The sequence below is a fragment of the Saccharomyces eubayanus genome, chromosome V (genome assembly GCF_001298625.1).
Source record: "Saccharomyces eubayanus strain FM1318 chromosome V, whole genome shotgun sequence".
Classification (NCBI taxonomy): Eukaryota; Fungi; Ascomycota; class Saccharomycetes; order Saccharomycetales; family Saccharomycetaceae; genus Saccharomyces; species Saccharomyces eubayanus.
The window spans coordinates 314622-329120 of NC_030980.1; the positions used below are offsets into that span (position 1 = coordinate 314622).

Here is a 14499-nt window from a genome sequence, read left to right on the forward strand (position 1 = left end):
TGCCAGGTGCGCAAATAGCTGAGTCTGGCTGGCACCACATTCCCGGTGCGCTGTGGTATCCGATGACGTCTGCTGAAAAATATTTTTTTTTCATCAAGGCGCTTTTTTTCGTTCAGGGCCAGCGGGCCCTAAAAATCACAGGCTCGCTGCTATGTTATCATTGTTTTGTGCACGCTCTTGCAAAGCGCGGGCAGTAGGAAGTTGATGGCATGGGGTGAAGGGGTGGTAGGACGGTATTATGTACACGCTGGTAAGCACGTGATAGTAGAGAAGCGTAATTGGGGAGTGCTTTGCGGCACATACGACTTCAGATTGGTTGGCAATGGCGAGTTTAGTAAGCGCACAAAAACATGGTCTTGGCTGCTCCTGCTGATGCGGGGGGTGATGCAGATAACCATTCCGGAAGATTAAAAAATGGACGCAACCGGAATCGAACCGATGACCTCTTCCTTGCAAGGGAAGCGCGCTACCAACTGCGCCATGTGCCCAGAATTTTAATAGTGTTTTTGAAATTGCAGCTCATTCCATTCATGTGAATGACGGTAAACGAAATTACGGCGCTAACTTCTCTCCACCACCTTCTGTTTCTAATACTCTAAACGAAAACAGAAAAAAAACAAACTTTTAAACTATATACAGATATCGACAGATAGTATTTAACTTTTTCTCTTTCTTATTTATTTATTAACCTAGAATTTCTCGTAGCTGGTTTCTAGTATTAATTCAAGCAGGTCTTCTAGTACTCCCTCTTTGCTGGCGCCAGTGTCATCACCAACGTTATCAACGTTCTTTTCTTTCATGTTGCCCTCAATAATAGCCAGATTCTCCAGTAACATTTGCTTGAGTCTCAAGAGATGTCTTCTGGCGAGAAACTTGCTCCTATCTACGCCTTTTAGTCCAGCTATCTCCTCGCTGTCTAGCGTCGGTAGCTTGATTCTCTCGGTCAAAATCTTAACTAAACGAATCCCCTCTAACGCAACGAACCGCTTGTCTTCTACGCTTTCTTTGGCCCCCGCATCGAAGATGCCGTTTAGCAAAGATTTCACGTATTCGTCTAGTACGTCCTTCAAGCCCATCGTATTCACTTTATCATGCATGTTGAGGTTTTTCAGGACAGGAAACAAGAACTTCCATGAGTCAAAGCCATATACCTTTTCGTTTAGCTTCGAAGAGTAGATAGCCTCCGTATGACCAATGAATCCTTGAATCTTCCGCAGAATAATTTCGGTTTTGGATTCATCTCTATTTGTAACAGCTTTGAGACTTTGTCTTTGGAAAGCGTTATACACTAAAATCAATGTTCTCTTTGTAACGGAAATGTGCGACGCCAATGAGTCTATACGTTCATAGACATCCATGCACTCTTCGCCACATGTCGTAGGCCTGGCTGTTATAAGCGTCTCCATGTACTTATGATATATGTCCAGATCTAGCATTTTGTTATTCCGTTCTTCTAACGCTTRAAATGTTTCAACAGCAAAACTGTATTTCTTGCTCCTTAGACAGTAGTTCATAAACAACCCCACAACATGCTTATTGAGAGGAAATGGCTCGTTAATGTTCCAATGGCTCAACGGAACCAATTCTAGAGACTCGCTAGATTGCAAGTATTTATTAAAGATGGCCTTATCAAATAGGAAGTATTCACACAAGGCCCGCAGCCCCATCTCTTGACTCTCGGATTTTGAAAACTTCCGGTCAAGTACTACTCCGCAATATTCGAACAACAACTTGGAGTCAATGCAATAAGAAGGTACCTTATTCATCAAGTCATTGAGTACTACCGAAAAACGTTCCTCATCTGAAATTCTAGTACACGATCTAATCATCAAGGTATAGGTGATAGCGTCTTTTTTCAATCCTGGAAATTTCTTGTTAAGAAGCTTAAACACTAAGCTTTCATCGGTACAGTTTGTCAATGCCGCTAAAGCAGTATTATATTCCATCCCGTTGAGCTCATTTTTATCGCTCAAACTGTCTATCGTCTTCAAGACAAGCTCCCCGAATTTTTTAGAGACCAGGTTATCTTGCTTCGACAGCCCATTAAAGAGTATTGTGATCGAATGTTCATCAATAGGCACGCCCCATTTTTTTCTCCAATTGAAAATATCAACAGCACTCTGTTGGGATTTCAAAACTTCAAAATAATACTTCATAATCAGATTCATCCCAACGACACCCTTTTTCTTAGCCAATCTGGCCAAGAAGACAGCCTTTTCTAATTGACCTCTTTTCAAAAATTTTTGAACATCATTGGCAATTAATTTGGCATCTCTTAATTGTTGACCATTTACACCTAATATGGTATAGAACAATCTCTTATCCTTAGTCAAGGACAAAAACTTCAGATCTGTTCGACTAGTGGGACCCAATTTTGTATCTGCCAATGCTTCATTATTTACATTATGAAATTTACGAAGAACGTGGAGAGCCTGATCCTTGGGGTAAGCAGTCTTTTGCAATTTCTTTAACTGTCGTCTTTTCTTGGAGTTTAACCTGTCTAATTCTTTAGAAGTTTTATTCGGTACAAAATCATTCTTTTCCAGCTGATGTAACCTTTCTCTTACTTGACTTTTTCGTAAGTTAGTTAGTGAATAGAATGTCCTTTTCAGTAACTGCTCTTTTGGGCAAAACTTAGCGTTTATTCGGAGTAGCATTATAATAAATATATATATATACTTTCAGGGGAAGCGTATTGGTCCTTCAAATTCTTGTTTTTGTTTCCCAATGTATAACACTCTTCGGTAATTTTTAGGTTAGATCTCCTTTCGCGGTAACTTAAATAATGAACTAAATAGTAATGGAAAAGAAGAAAAAAAATAGCGACATAAAAAAATCTTGCCTTTTCCAATTTGTGGTTTCGCAATGTTGTTGGAATTATTCATTTGTTCTTTTTTAAAGTACTTAATTAGTAGTCTATGTATCGTATATACAGGTGTATTCATGGTTACAACGACCATTACAATGGTGCTACTTCATCTTCTTCGAATCTCGTAGAGACGCCATTTTGCATGACATTTTCCAGGTCGTCGATCTCTTTAACTGCTTCGATTGTCAAATTAGTGTAACTATCTTCCCCAATGGCTATGTCATCTTCAATTCTTATTCCAACGTTTCTAAAATAAGATGGGAATGATTCACTATCAGGGATGTACAAGCCCGGTTCAATAGTAATCACTTGACCAGGTTTCAATGGTTCGTACCTGGAAGCTTTGGGCACATCGTGAACGTCTAGACCTAAATTATGGCCGATATAGTGAGGGTATAATTTTTCGACGTTCCATCCGGTAACTTTGTCTATACCCAAGTTTTTTAATTCCTTTTTCATCAACGAAATACTTTCCTCATGAACGTCATGGAGAGAATAATTATTGCTAGCTTTACAAAGGTTAATGCAACCCCGTTGAACGTTCAATACGGCTTCATAAAGGTCTCTTTGTGCGCCAGTAAACTTTCCATTATTGGGCCACGTTCTCGAAATATCAGCACAATAACCACCCAAGGAACCAGCTGCGTCAACAAGAACCATTTCATCATCATACATCACATCATTATTCCTGGTGTAATGGATGCATAGTGAGTTTGAACCTGTGGCAACCACCGGAATGTAAGCGTCTTTATCACAACCACCGGATATAAACTTGTAATGAAGGAAGGAGTCTAAAGTCCTTTCGTTCCTAAATCTTTTTGCAAAGGCTTGATTAAACGATCTTCCTGATATTTGGCCGGCTCTTCTCATGATCCTCAATTCTTGAGGGGATTTAATCTTACGGAATTCTGCAATTTTTTTACTAATGGGTTTGATAGTCTTGTTTGCTATGGAGTTAATTGATCGGTTACCATTCCCACCATTCAGTAAACTTTGAATGTGCTTAAAACTCGAAGAACTTGAATTAGGAGCTGACAGCATATCAAAATAGATAAAGTCGTTCCTATTAATTATTTTGGGCAGGTATTTAGACAGATCATCAATTGCGGCAGATTCATCCGCATTAAAGATTTCCTGAACACCATTAACCCCAGATCTAAATCCTTCCCACTTTTCAGCAAACGCATCCTTTGATGGGACCAACATGTGGAAAACAGTATCACTCAAATTGTCTGTTGGTTTTTCCAAAATCATAACTGAATTAGGTTCGTTCCACCCACTAAGATAGAACAGGTCATTATTTTGTTGAAAAGGATAAAAAACAGCCCCCGATGCAAACTGGACATCGTTACCGGCTAGAATGACGCAACTTTTGGATGGCAATATTTCCGCTAGCCTGATTCTTCTTTCATAGTATTCCAATGCTGAAATACCAGGTGTCAACTCGCCTGGCTTGATGAGGAATGGTCTTGTTTCGTGCAATGATTGGCCCGCCTCTATAGGGTTTCTAACCCTGTCGGTAAATGTTTTACTCTTTTGTTGTTCCAACGAGGACATCAACTTCGAAAAGTGCCTCCTGCAAGAAGGTACTGTATACCGTGATAAATAAATTCTTTGTAGCATCTCAATAAATGATCCAAATGTATTTTGCCCTCTTATTCTGTTTCGTCTTCTTCCGATTTGGTAAGGTAGATTTTGCACAAAGAACTCCAATCAATGGAATGCAACGAATGATATGCTGGACGAGTTACGTTGATGTTTACTGTGTCTGAGGCAAGTGAACAATAGACAAGAACAGCTGTTATCAACACTACTAGTTATATCGAGATATTTTGCTGCATGACTTYATTTATTTATTCCGAGGAGCAGTCATTTCTGTTTTTCTTTCTTTGCGGTTTTCGCCTGATGGTGCGGCTTTCATAGCCGCGTCTTGTTTAACCCCTTACCTCTTGCTTCAAGGGCTGTTTAGCTTGGCGCACTTGTACCATTCCTGCAGTCCCCATTCATTTATCTACTTTATTGTTGTTTTTTTATTGAAGGTGAACGCACGCAGTATAAATATATATATAAAGTACGTACGTCTACACTTAAAGGCTTAGCGATAACAAAGAAAACTAAAAGCAAGATAACAAAAATAGAAGGTTAACTAGTAATGGCCGACTCTTCTCATTCAATAAGTTCAAAGGACATTGCCTCGGCTATCTCTCTCTACGACCAATCCATATATACCAATAATAGATCCACCAATCTGGACCTAGACCAGAGGTCAATGAGCCCTTCCAATATCGCTTCGGGTGAGGACAGGATAACAAGAACCAACTCTGGTGGCTCTATCACTTCAGGAGCTTCTATGATTGCCACTAAGGATGGGATTCAAGGGTGTAACGTTAAAAGAGATGGGATTCCGAAATACTCTTTAAATCTGCTGAACTCTATGGTTCGCAAGCAATATGAGCACAGTAATGGTAACAAGTCCCCTACTCCAAGTAGCAACAATAAACTCGATCCGAAGAACGAAAAGAAGAATAAAAAGAAAAGTAAAGGTAAAGATGGGACAAATACGGTCGCCCATGACCAGAACGAAAAATTTTACAAACTGAACCCCGCTTCCACTTCAAATTCGAATGTGATTTCTAACTCTTCTACTTCATTATCTGACCAGTTTTATTTCCAGAAAAGTAACGCCGAATCAGCGCCATTAAGTAATGCGAACTACCCACAATCCAACCATTCCCCTTCTTTGAACTCAATGGATAATAGTACAAAGCATAGCAGTAACGTACATACTTGAACCATATAATGTAAGGCAACCAGCTGCTTGGCTTTTGCAAGAAAGAAAAAATACATATATATCAAATGATATGTTTATATCAGTTAAAAAAATAAAAAATAAAAAAAACAAAGCATCACATAAGACATTTATTTGTTGGATATACTCGTTTATTATAGTCGGTTGCGCTATATTTAACTCTTTTCTTTCCCATTATATCCATATCTTAGTCTGTATCACTTATAATACTAATAGTATATATTCTTTTTGGAACATGACTTTTTATGATAATTAGTACGTTTCCGGGCCGATTATTAGCCAGCGAGATTTAATCCAAACTCTTCAACCAAATATTTCTGTTTGATAAAGGAAGAAGGAACAATCAAAGTCAAACATCCAGTAAGGCAACGTGACAAAGGCCAATCATGATTAGATCAACCGTTATTGGCTCCTCCAGTAGGTGTGTAGCAAGGATTTCCAAAAGAGTAGGTACGATCAAATGTATCACTAATACCCCCATTACCACTAAAAGATTCATTTCCGGTAAACCAAATGAAGTGTTTACAAAACTARCAGACGATAACGATCCAAAGAGGGATGCTTTCTTTAAGTACACTTGGGGTTCCTGGCTGAAGAATGACAAACAACAGAAGGAGAAAAGATTTACTAAGTTTTCCATTGAAGGTTTGAACCGTATTCTTAATGATATATATATTCAATCCAGCGAAATGGCCAAAGTTCCTTCGGATAAGATCTTACCGCCAACGTTTAACAAGAATCTAACCGTCTCTTTGGTTAATAACGTTATACCTAAAAACATAGGAAAGATCAACCCAAACGAAAAAGTTCAAGTAACCACAATGTCCAGTATTCACGAAGGTAAACATCACAGAATATACAAGGTCGACACTAATTTGAACAAAGCGTTTGTTTTGAGAATTCCGTATCCGTTGGAAAATGAAAACACTCTAGCTTACAGAATTAGAAGTGAAGTGGCTACCATGGATTTCGCTGGTTTGAAGCTGGGCATCAAAGTGCCCAAGATTTTTTGCTATGGTGTCAATTCCTTAAATCCTGTAAGACAGCCCTTTGTTCTACAAGAATTCATTGAAGGTGATCTATTGATGAAAGACTGGGATCCATTAATGGAAGATGACTCTCCAAACCAAGGAAAGTTCGAGAACGTTATCAAACAGGTTTCTGATTTCCAGTCAAAGTTGATATCCTTAAAATTAAATGCATTCGGCTCCATATATTTTGGTATTGATCTGAAAAATACGGACGATAATGAATTTGCAAACGTATACGATGGCGAAACTAATCCGGATTTACAAAATAGATGGAAAATTGGCCCATCTGTGGAAAGATGTCTTTGGAGACTAAAATCCCATTTAGACTTTCAGAAGCAAATCAAACCGTTCTTAGGACCATGGTCTAACAAGTCGCCAATGGACATTATCAAAAACACCGGTCTATTGGAAGCTGAGAACGCAAAAATCAGATTGGCCCTAAAAGAAGCAGGTAGCTCGCCCGAGGTAGTGGAACCTCAAACTTTAAAAGAACAAGTGACTACTTTTGAAAATTTGGCTAAGATTGCGCCCAACTTATTCAATGCGAAGACCAAGTCTATCCCAAACATACAAGAGTTATTGTCACCACGTTTATTCCATCCTGATCTAGACCCAATGAATATTATTATTACTAAAGAATCACAAGAAGCTTATTTATTAGATTTTGAAGGTGCGTGCACCAAGCCATTCATTTTACAAAACTCACCACAATTTATTGCTTATGAAGGGCCCAAAATTTATGACATAAAAGAAGATATAAAGGACTTTGACAAGCTATCCGAACCAGAGAAGGTGCAATATCAATTCATGTATAAACGGACCCGTAACCAACACCAATGGGAAAAGAAATTGAATGAAAACAATTCTCAGCTGATTACTGCAGTGGCCCCACCCGTTAAGTTACTAAGGAGTCCATATATTGCAGCTGTTGAGAGGAAAACGGAGGAAGAATATTTGCTAGTGGACGAATCGCTGTTGCAGTTGAAAGAAGTCTGGGACATATTTGCCCAAAACGATTTAGTCAAGCAAAAGAAATTCCCATTGGACTACACAAAGGAAGACATTGAAAAACATGTTAAGGATTTGCAAAAATTACATGAAAAGCTAATCTCTACGCCATTTGCCGCCACTCAAGGCTGGGTTCCTCAAGACATGTTTGACCAATTACTAAAATCTGGTATTATCGTTAAACAGGAAAACGGGGATTATACTGTGAAACAACCTGAGCCTACTAAGTAAATAACATTATTAAACACATACTCTTACTTTTTTTATTAACCTCATATGTATATAACAATATGATTTCGCTAAAGAAACTTTTTCAGGGAACTGCTACTTATCCATCCATCCGCCTTGACATTTTCATTGTTTTTACTTTAAAAAGAGACGCGCTGTGGTGTTTGGGTGCGATAGGCGGAAAACGAAAACGCTCAAAATTGCGATAGGTGGAGATGTATCTCCACCTATCTCCCCCATTATCTTGGAAAGATCTAAAGATATATAAAGAGAGCCTTGATCTGTTAAACTACAAGCTGTTCTCTACTTATTTACTTTTAATGCTGTTCATACTACTATCTTCCGATAGACGGTTGTTTTAAAATTTGCTTAGCCAAATCATGCGTTGGTACTGCCAATAGAAATTGGGCAAAAATTTTGTAGCCTTAATGACTAATAAAATGTGGGATTTTTTTTTCTAGGGACCTATCCTAAATGAAAGCACTCTAGAATGGTAACTCAGCAAGAATATCTCGTGTTTTTTGGCACTCTCATTTTACGTTCCATGGTCCAATTTTGCAATTTGTTGTCTTTGACTTCTACCACGAAAAAAAAAGTAAATTACAAATTTGTCCGTGCAGGGTTTTCTGGGAGTTGAAAAAAAAAAGTCAGTCAGTTTTTGAAGTTGTGAGTAATTACTTTTTTAGAGTGAGTGAGCATAGGGAAATTGAAAAAGTCGTTACATATATAAAGGATGAGTTTCTTATTACTTTTTCTTTTTAATTCTTGTTAAATATCTTGGTAAAACGTTGATCTAAAAAGACATCGCAATAATCACCGACAATGTCAAACATCGATATTAACAATCTACAAAACTCATTCCAACAAGCTATGACTATGAGTGGTTCTGCAGGCGCCGTTTGTACCTCACCAACTCAATCTTTTATGAACACAGTCCCACAGCGTTTAAATGCCGTGAAGCAACCAAAAATCTTGAAACCCTTCTCAACTGGTGACATGAAAATCTTATTATTAGAAAACGTCAACCAAACTGCAATTGCAATCTTTGAGGAACAAGGATACCAGGTCGAGTTCTATAAATCTTCATTGCCTGAAGAAGAATTAATTGAAAAGATTAAAGATGTTCATGCCATTGGTATCAGATCAAAGACCAGATTAAGTTCAAATGTACTACAACACGCCAAGAATTTGGTTTGTATTGGTTGTTTCTGTATCGGTACCAATCAAGTCGATTTAGACTACGCTACTGGTAAAGGTATCGCGGTCTTCAATTCTCCTTTCTCCAATTCAAGATCCGTAGCTGAATTAGTCATCGGTGAAATCATTAGTTTGGCCAGACAATTAGGTGATAGATCCATTGAGTTGCATACAGGCACATGGAATAAAGTTGCTGCTAGATGTTGGGAAGTGAGAGGTAAGACTCTTGGTATCATTGGGTATGGTCACATTGGTTCCCAATTATCTGTTCTTGCAGAGTCTATGGGTTTGCATGTTCTATATTACGATGTTGTCACAATCATGGCTTTGGGTACTGCTAGACAGGTTTCCACCTTGGATGAATTATTGAACAAGTCTGATTTCGTATCTTTACACGTACCTGCCACTTCAGAGACCACAAAAATGTTATCTGCTCCACAATTTGCCGCCATGAAGGATGGCTCTTATGTCATTAATGCTTCAAGAGGTACAGTTGTGGATATTCCATCTTTGATTCAAGCCATGAAGGCCAACAAAATTGCAGGTGCCGCTTTGGATGTTTACCCACACGAACCAGCTAAGAATGGTGAAGGTTCATTCAACGATGACTTAAATAGCTGGACTTCAGAATTAGTTTCGTTGCCAAACATTATTCTGACACCTCACATTGGTGGTTCTACAGAAGAAGCCCAAAGCTCAATTGGTATTGAAGTGGCTACCTCATTGGCTAAATACATTAACGAAGGTAATTCTGTCGGTTCAGTTAATTTCCCAGAAGTGGCATTGAAATCTTTGTCTTATGACCAAGAGAACACTGTGCGTGTTCTGTATATTCACCAAAATGTACCAGGTGTTTTGAAGACTGTCAATGATATCTTATCGAACCATAACATTGAAAAGCAATTTTCCGACTCCAACGGTGAAATTGCTTATTTAATGGCTGATATTTCTTCTGTTGATCAAAGTGATATCAAGGATATTTATGAACAGCTAAATCAAACTTCTGCTAAGATCTCCATTAGATTGCTGTATTAAAGACAAACTATTACGATTACGCTTCATATATAAATGTAATGAAGTCATAAAAAGTTTCAAAAATTATAAAGTGCTAAAAATATGAAAAATGAAAATTGTAAGAAAGAAATGCTTGGTTATCTATATATACATATATATGTACATACATATTCATTAATTTTTTTTTTTTTAAAGTTGTTTCTATCTAACTAAATCTACTTAATGCCTCTTCAACGACATCTTTGTGATCTTCCGAAATCACACCTTCTTTAATCTGTTGATTTCTTTTACGCATACTTTTCTCCTTATGTAATTGTTTCTGAACTCTCAATTTTCTTTCATCAATAACATTCTGAGTCTTTTTACGCATAAACGAACGCAGACCTGAATTTTTGCCCTTTACTTCAGGTTTCACATCTGGAATGTCATTATTCTCCTTGGATTTATTATTGGCGTCCATTGTCACTTGAGCCAAATCCTTAGCGTTTAACCTTATGGTGGAAGACCTTTTATCCACAGAACCGATGGCGTTTGGATCCAGAGTAATAGTGTCTGCTGGTAACTTGTTTAACAAGGTTCTGACCTCTTGTTCTTGTCTTTGCTTCTTGGTTTCAAATGGATTCAATTCCAAAGCGTCATAATTAGCTTCACCTGCACCTGGTACAATCAAGTTGGTAACACCTGTTTGATGACCTACTCCCAATAAATCTTCAAAGGGTACGAATGCCAAATTTTCTACTTTATTACCGGCAAACAAATGTGACATGTAAGGAGTGTTTCTATGAAGGTTTCCTCCCATGGATCCAAAGCATGGTTTACTATCTCCACTTAGTTTCAAAGCGTCCTTCCATAATGTAACATGAGGACCACGAGACAATGCTAATAGACCGGTATCTGAAATTGAAACGTTCGTGCCTGGTGTTGGCAAGTTTTCGATTGAATGTAGTTGTTTGAAGTTTCTGATATCCCATATCTTCATCGATTTATCAGCACCTGTGGTGACCATATAGTAACCGCTTCTGTCGATGGCAATGCTTTTCACCGGGCCTCTGGCAGAGAGTAGCTTTACCAAGGGGTCAGGCATTGACGGAGACCATAGCGAAACTGTACCGTTCGAATGGCCTAAATGCATTACAGCATTCCATGGGTTTTGCGCCATTGCTGTGGTGGGACCGGCCTTGGTTCTTAATTCTGAAACCAGTTGACCAGTGGAAACATCATGGTATTTCAACCAGCCTGTTTCACCAGCAGTGGCTAGCAGGTAATGATATGGTAGGAATTCTAAATGTCTTGCCTCGATATGCTGTTTCAAACGGTGTAGTTCTGTGCCTTCATGGTCGTAAATAAATGTATATTTCTTTTGTGCCACGGCAAAATATTGCTCATTTTGCAAGTAAGTTGCTGAATGACAGGTTTCATTCAAAAACAGTTCGGCACGTAGCTCACCCTTCCTCCAATCCATAGAAGCCACATGACCTTTACGGCCTGTGATCAATAGATGTGTACCGTTCTTGGCGTAGTTTATATTGTAAGGGCCAAATTCCTTTAACGATAAGTCTAAGGCCTTGTTTGCTGTGGTGACGTCCACGCTGGATTTAATTTCAGATTGTTGTACTTTGAAAGTCTTTTCTAGTTCATTTTCGGGTTCCAAATAACCGTTGGATTCAGGTAAAAGGTAGTCTGTGGCCGCGGCAGAAGAGACCGCCTTTTTGTATTGGTCATCTATTTTCTTCAAACCAGCTCTCAATTTCTTATCCTTTGTTTGATTACGAATATTATTGACATTGTTATTACTATTAGCGGTAGTATTTATTGAACGTTCAAATTTATTTTGGTTTTCTCGCTCCTTTGTGTGATTTTTGTGACCAGTTTTCTTGTAGCCCATTGTGGTGTTTGCGTTTGCGTCAATGTTATAGGGGGATGGAGTTCTGGCGCTATATGTACGTACTTCTACGTTATTTTATTCTAGTATTCTGTGCTATATATTAGTTTTTCGTTAAACTCATCGCTTGGAAAATTTTCTTTTCTTTTTTCTTTTTTTTTCAGAATTTGAAAAAAAGTTGGAAATCAAGGACGGGTTATGTTAACAATGTATTATATTATGTGAAGTATCTAGGATCTATAAGTACGTCAACAAGCCTAGCATGATCAATACGAATGAAATGTCAGTGATGAGCATGGACAGCAGATCCCAATATTGCAAAGCCGTGACTATTTTGCCCTTCAGGTTGGGGATAGGAATCATCCCCTCGGGCACAAGCGAAACTAGCTTGACCAGTTTGTTTGTATCTTGCAAATTTCTAATCTTACTCTTATGCTCCACATTTTTCAACAGTTGGTAGTAAATGGATATAGAAAGAAACTCAAATGTAGCGAAAACAGTGGTGAAGTTAGATGGGTTTCTCAAAGGCGCAAACCAAGCCGATTGAGCGAATGCGAAAGCAGACCACACCGCAGCATTTGGTCTTGTAAGTAGAAACAGATAGGGCAATAAAAAGAAGACCCATTTCACCAAAATGGTCCATGCCTTCAGTTTATTGAGCAAGTAATCGTGGTAGTCTAAGGCAGCTTGATTGATGGGAGCCATAGGAGACGCCTGACCAAGTGATGGTGTGCCCTCTGCGCCCGGCATACCAGTATTCATGGAGCTCAGTAAGGAAAACAAATCAGGAGTGGAAGAGTCCGGTGGGGAGCCTGAGCCTGAGCCCGGACCTTGGCCCTGCATGGCAGCTAATTGCTTTAGTAAGTCAAATTGAGGAGCCGCGCTGCTGTCGTTTTTGCTGGCTGGAGTAGCCACACCAGAACTCTCCACCGGGGTACCCGTTGGAATGCTGGGAGCATCCAAGGGAGATTCTGCGTTCAAATGACTGCTTGCCTGCCCGGTGATTTTATTCAGTCTGGAACTGGCACCTCCATTGCTAAACTTCTGTTGTCTCCTTTCCCTAAGCAGCCTGCGCTTTTCTGCCTCAGTCAATTCAGCCATCTCTACAGTGTGACGTTGTTTAATGCTGTTGCTGGCGGTGAGTGAGGGGAGGGTGCAAAGGCCCATGTGTACATGTCCATATCGTTCACTCTTTTGTTCATGTTCTTGTTCTTTTGTCCCAGCAAATCCGCACGGCGGGGTCACCCCGAAAATCTATCCGAAATGCATTATAAGAACAGCCATATGGCATCTATACTCGTTCCTTCGCCCCTTACCGCAAAAGACCAATGTTCAAACAAAACACACACCAGTCCCCCTCAGGCTCACCTACAGACTCCAGCACCAGGTTCAGGCCATCCACCATGTGGGCACCGCAGCTCGCGGTTTCTTCTGCCTTTTCGACTTCCAGCAACACCGCCGTTCCTGCAGCTGCTGTTGCAGGTGAGTCTGTTGCGCCCGCAGTGTCAAAGGAACAGTCATAGGCGATTTTCCAGGAACACCCCAGATTATAACATTAATATCTAATATCGATTATGCATACATAGTTAAATAATATGGCTCTCCACCCCAGTCCTTCCCTTTCAGACGCTGGCGTCCAATAATGGGCGGGTATATGTATTTCAAACTCTTTAATCATCAATTTTTTCTTCATTCACCGGCTGTATTCTTCTTTTCAAACGTATAGGCTTGAACCTTAGCGGAATTGTCTGGATTTCCTTAGCACTATATCGTCGCTCACGCTTTCTCGAAACGACCCCTGTCTCAACCCTCTCTGCGCCGCTACTTTGATATGTTTGAGCTATGAGAGAGAATACCCTTTTGTCACCTTTTAATTCCTGTKTCATCTCGAAAACCATCTTCTCGTAATGCATCTGTATTTCCTTTGCCTTGAGGTCAATCAACTCGTATTTGGAACACTCAATGTAATGGTCAACTCTACAGATAACTTGGTCCCCTTCTCCCTTTATATAGGGGGACGGTTCGGTCTTTGGCTCCAGTCCAAACCACCTCTCTATTCTTCTGTGTATGAACCTCAAGATATTGGTCTCCTGCAACAGCTGCAAATGAAATCGACTGATTCTGTACTGAAATGCTAAGTTTACGTTATTCAAGACGCTTTTCAAAAAATTGACTAACGGCTCCTTGACATTCATTGCGTCTACTAGAATACACATTTCCCCTTCCTGTCTAAAGCCCTTCAAACTGCATCGATATACACTATACTACCCTATACTACACTATACCGTTTCTGGGTATTTTGTGACGCTTTTCTTAATTGGCGCGAAAAAGCAAAAAAGAAAAAAGAAAGCGCGCAGCGGGTAGCGAATCTCAGATGGAAAAAGAAAAAAAAAAAGAAAAAGAGTCATCTCAAGCTTACTGTCTGTCAACAGGTATTTCACCATCAGACTTGAAACTTTTG

At 39.4% G+C, this 14499-nt stretch overlaps 8 protein-coding genes and 1 non-coding gene across 9 annotated transcripts; 3 read left to right on the plus strand and 6 right to left on the minus strand.

Moving 5' to 3' along the window:
- Positions 1-415: 415 nt before the first annotated feature.
- On the minus strand, positions 416-488 carry DI49_1481. The gene has a single exon. It is a non-coding gene; the product is annotated as a tRNA-Ala (tRNA).
- A 201-nt stretch (positions 489-689) lies between these two features.
- MRX1 (Mrx1p) lies at positions 690-2657 on the minus strand (the record flags this gene model as incomplete). Its single annotated transcript, XM_018364673.1, has 1 exon — positions 690-2657. One exon carries the CDS (start codon positions 2655-2657, stop codon positions 690-692), a length of 1968 nt encoding a protein of 655 aa, XP_018222745.1.
- A 302-nt stretch (positions 2658-2959) lies between these two features.
- ICP55 (aminopeptidase) lies at positions 2960-4492 on the minus strand (the record flags this gene model as incomplete). Its single annotated transcript, XM_018364674.1, has 1 exon — positions 2960-4492. The coding sequence occupies one exon, from the start codon at positions 4490-4492 to the stop codon at positions 2960-2962; it is 1533 nt and encodes a 510-aa protein (XP_018222746.1).
- Positions 4493-5021: 529 nt separating this feature from the next.
- Positions 5022-5660, plus strand: DI49_1484 (uncharacterized protein; the record flags this gene model as incomplete). Its single annotated transcript, XM_018364675.1, has 1 exon — positions 5022-5660. One exon carries the CDS (start codon positions 5022-5024, stop codon positions 5658-5660), a length of 639 nt encoding a protein of 212 aa, XP_018222747.1.
- A 404-nt stretch (positions 5661-6064) lies between these two features.
- On the plus strand, positions 6065-7948 carry AIM9 (Aim9p; the record flags this gene model as incomplete). Its single annotated transcript, XM_018364676.1, has 1 exon — positions 6065-7948. The coding sequence occupies one exon, from the start codon at positions 6065-6067 to the stop codon at positions 7946-7948; it is 1884 nt and encodes a 627-aa protein (XP_018222748.1).
- An 819-nt stretch (positions 7949-8767) lies between these two features.
- Positions 8768-10177, plus strand: SER3 (phosphoglycerate dehydrogenase SER3; the record flags this gene model as incomplete). The annotated part of the gene is made up of 1 exon (XM_018364677.1): positions 8768-10177. The coding sequence occupies one exon, from the start codon at positions 8768-8770 to the stop codon at positions 10175-10177; it is 1410 nt and encodes a 469-aa protein (XP_018222749.1).
- A 184-nt stretch (positions 10178-10361) lies between these two features.
- Positions 10362-12041, minus strand: UTP7 (Utp7p; the record flags this gene model as incomplete). Its single annotated transcript, XM_018364678.1, has 1 exon — positions 10362-12041. One exon carries the CDS (start codon positions 12039-12041, stop codon positions 10362-10364), a length of 1680 nt encoding a protein of 559 aa, XP_018222750.1.
- Positions 12042-12275: 234 nt separating this feature from the next.
- GET2 (GET complex subunit GET2) lies at positions 12276-13205 on the minus strand (the record flags this gene model as incomplete). The annotated part of the gene is made up of 1 exon (XM_018364679.1): positions 12276-13205. One exon carries the CDS (start codon positions 13203-13205, stop codon positions 12276-12278), a length of 930 nt encoding a protein of 309 aa, XP_018222751.1.
- Positions 13206-13708: 503 nt separating this feature from the next.
- Positions 13709-14254, minus strand: DI49_1489 (uncharacterized protein; the record flags this gene model as incomplete). Its single annotated transcript, XM_018364680.1, has 1 exon — positions 13709-14254. The coding sequence occupies one exon, from the start codon at positions 14252-14254 to the stop codon at positions 13709-13711; it is 546 nt and encodes a 181-aa protein (XP_018222752.1).
- Positions 14255-14499: the final 245 nt, after the last annotated feature.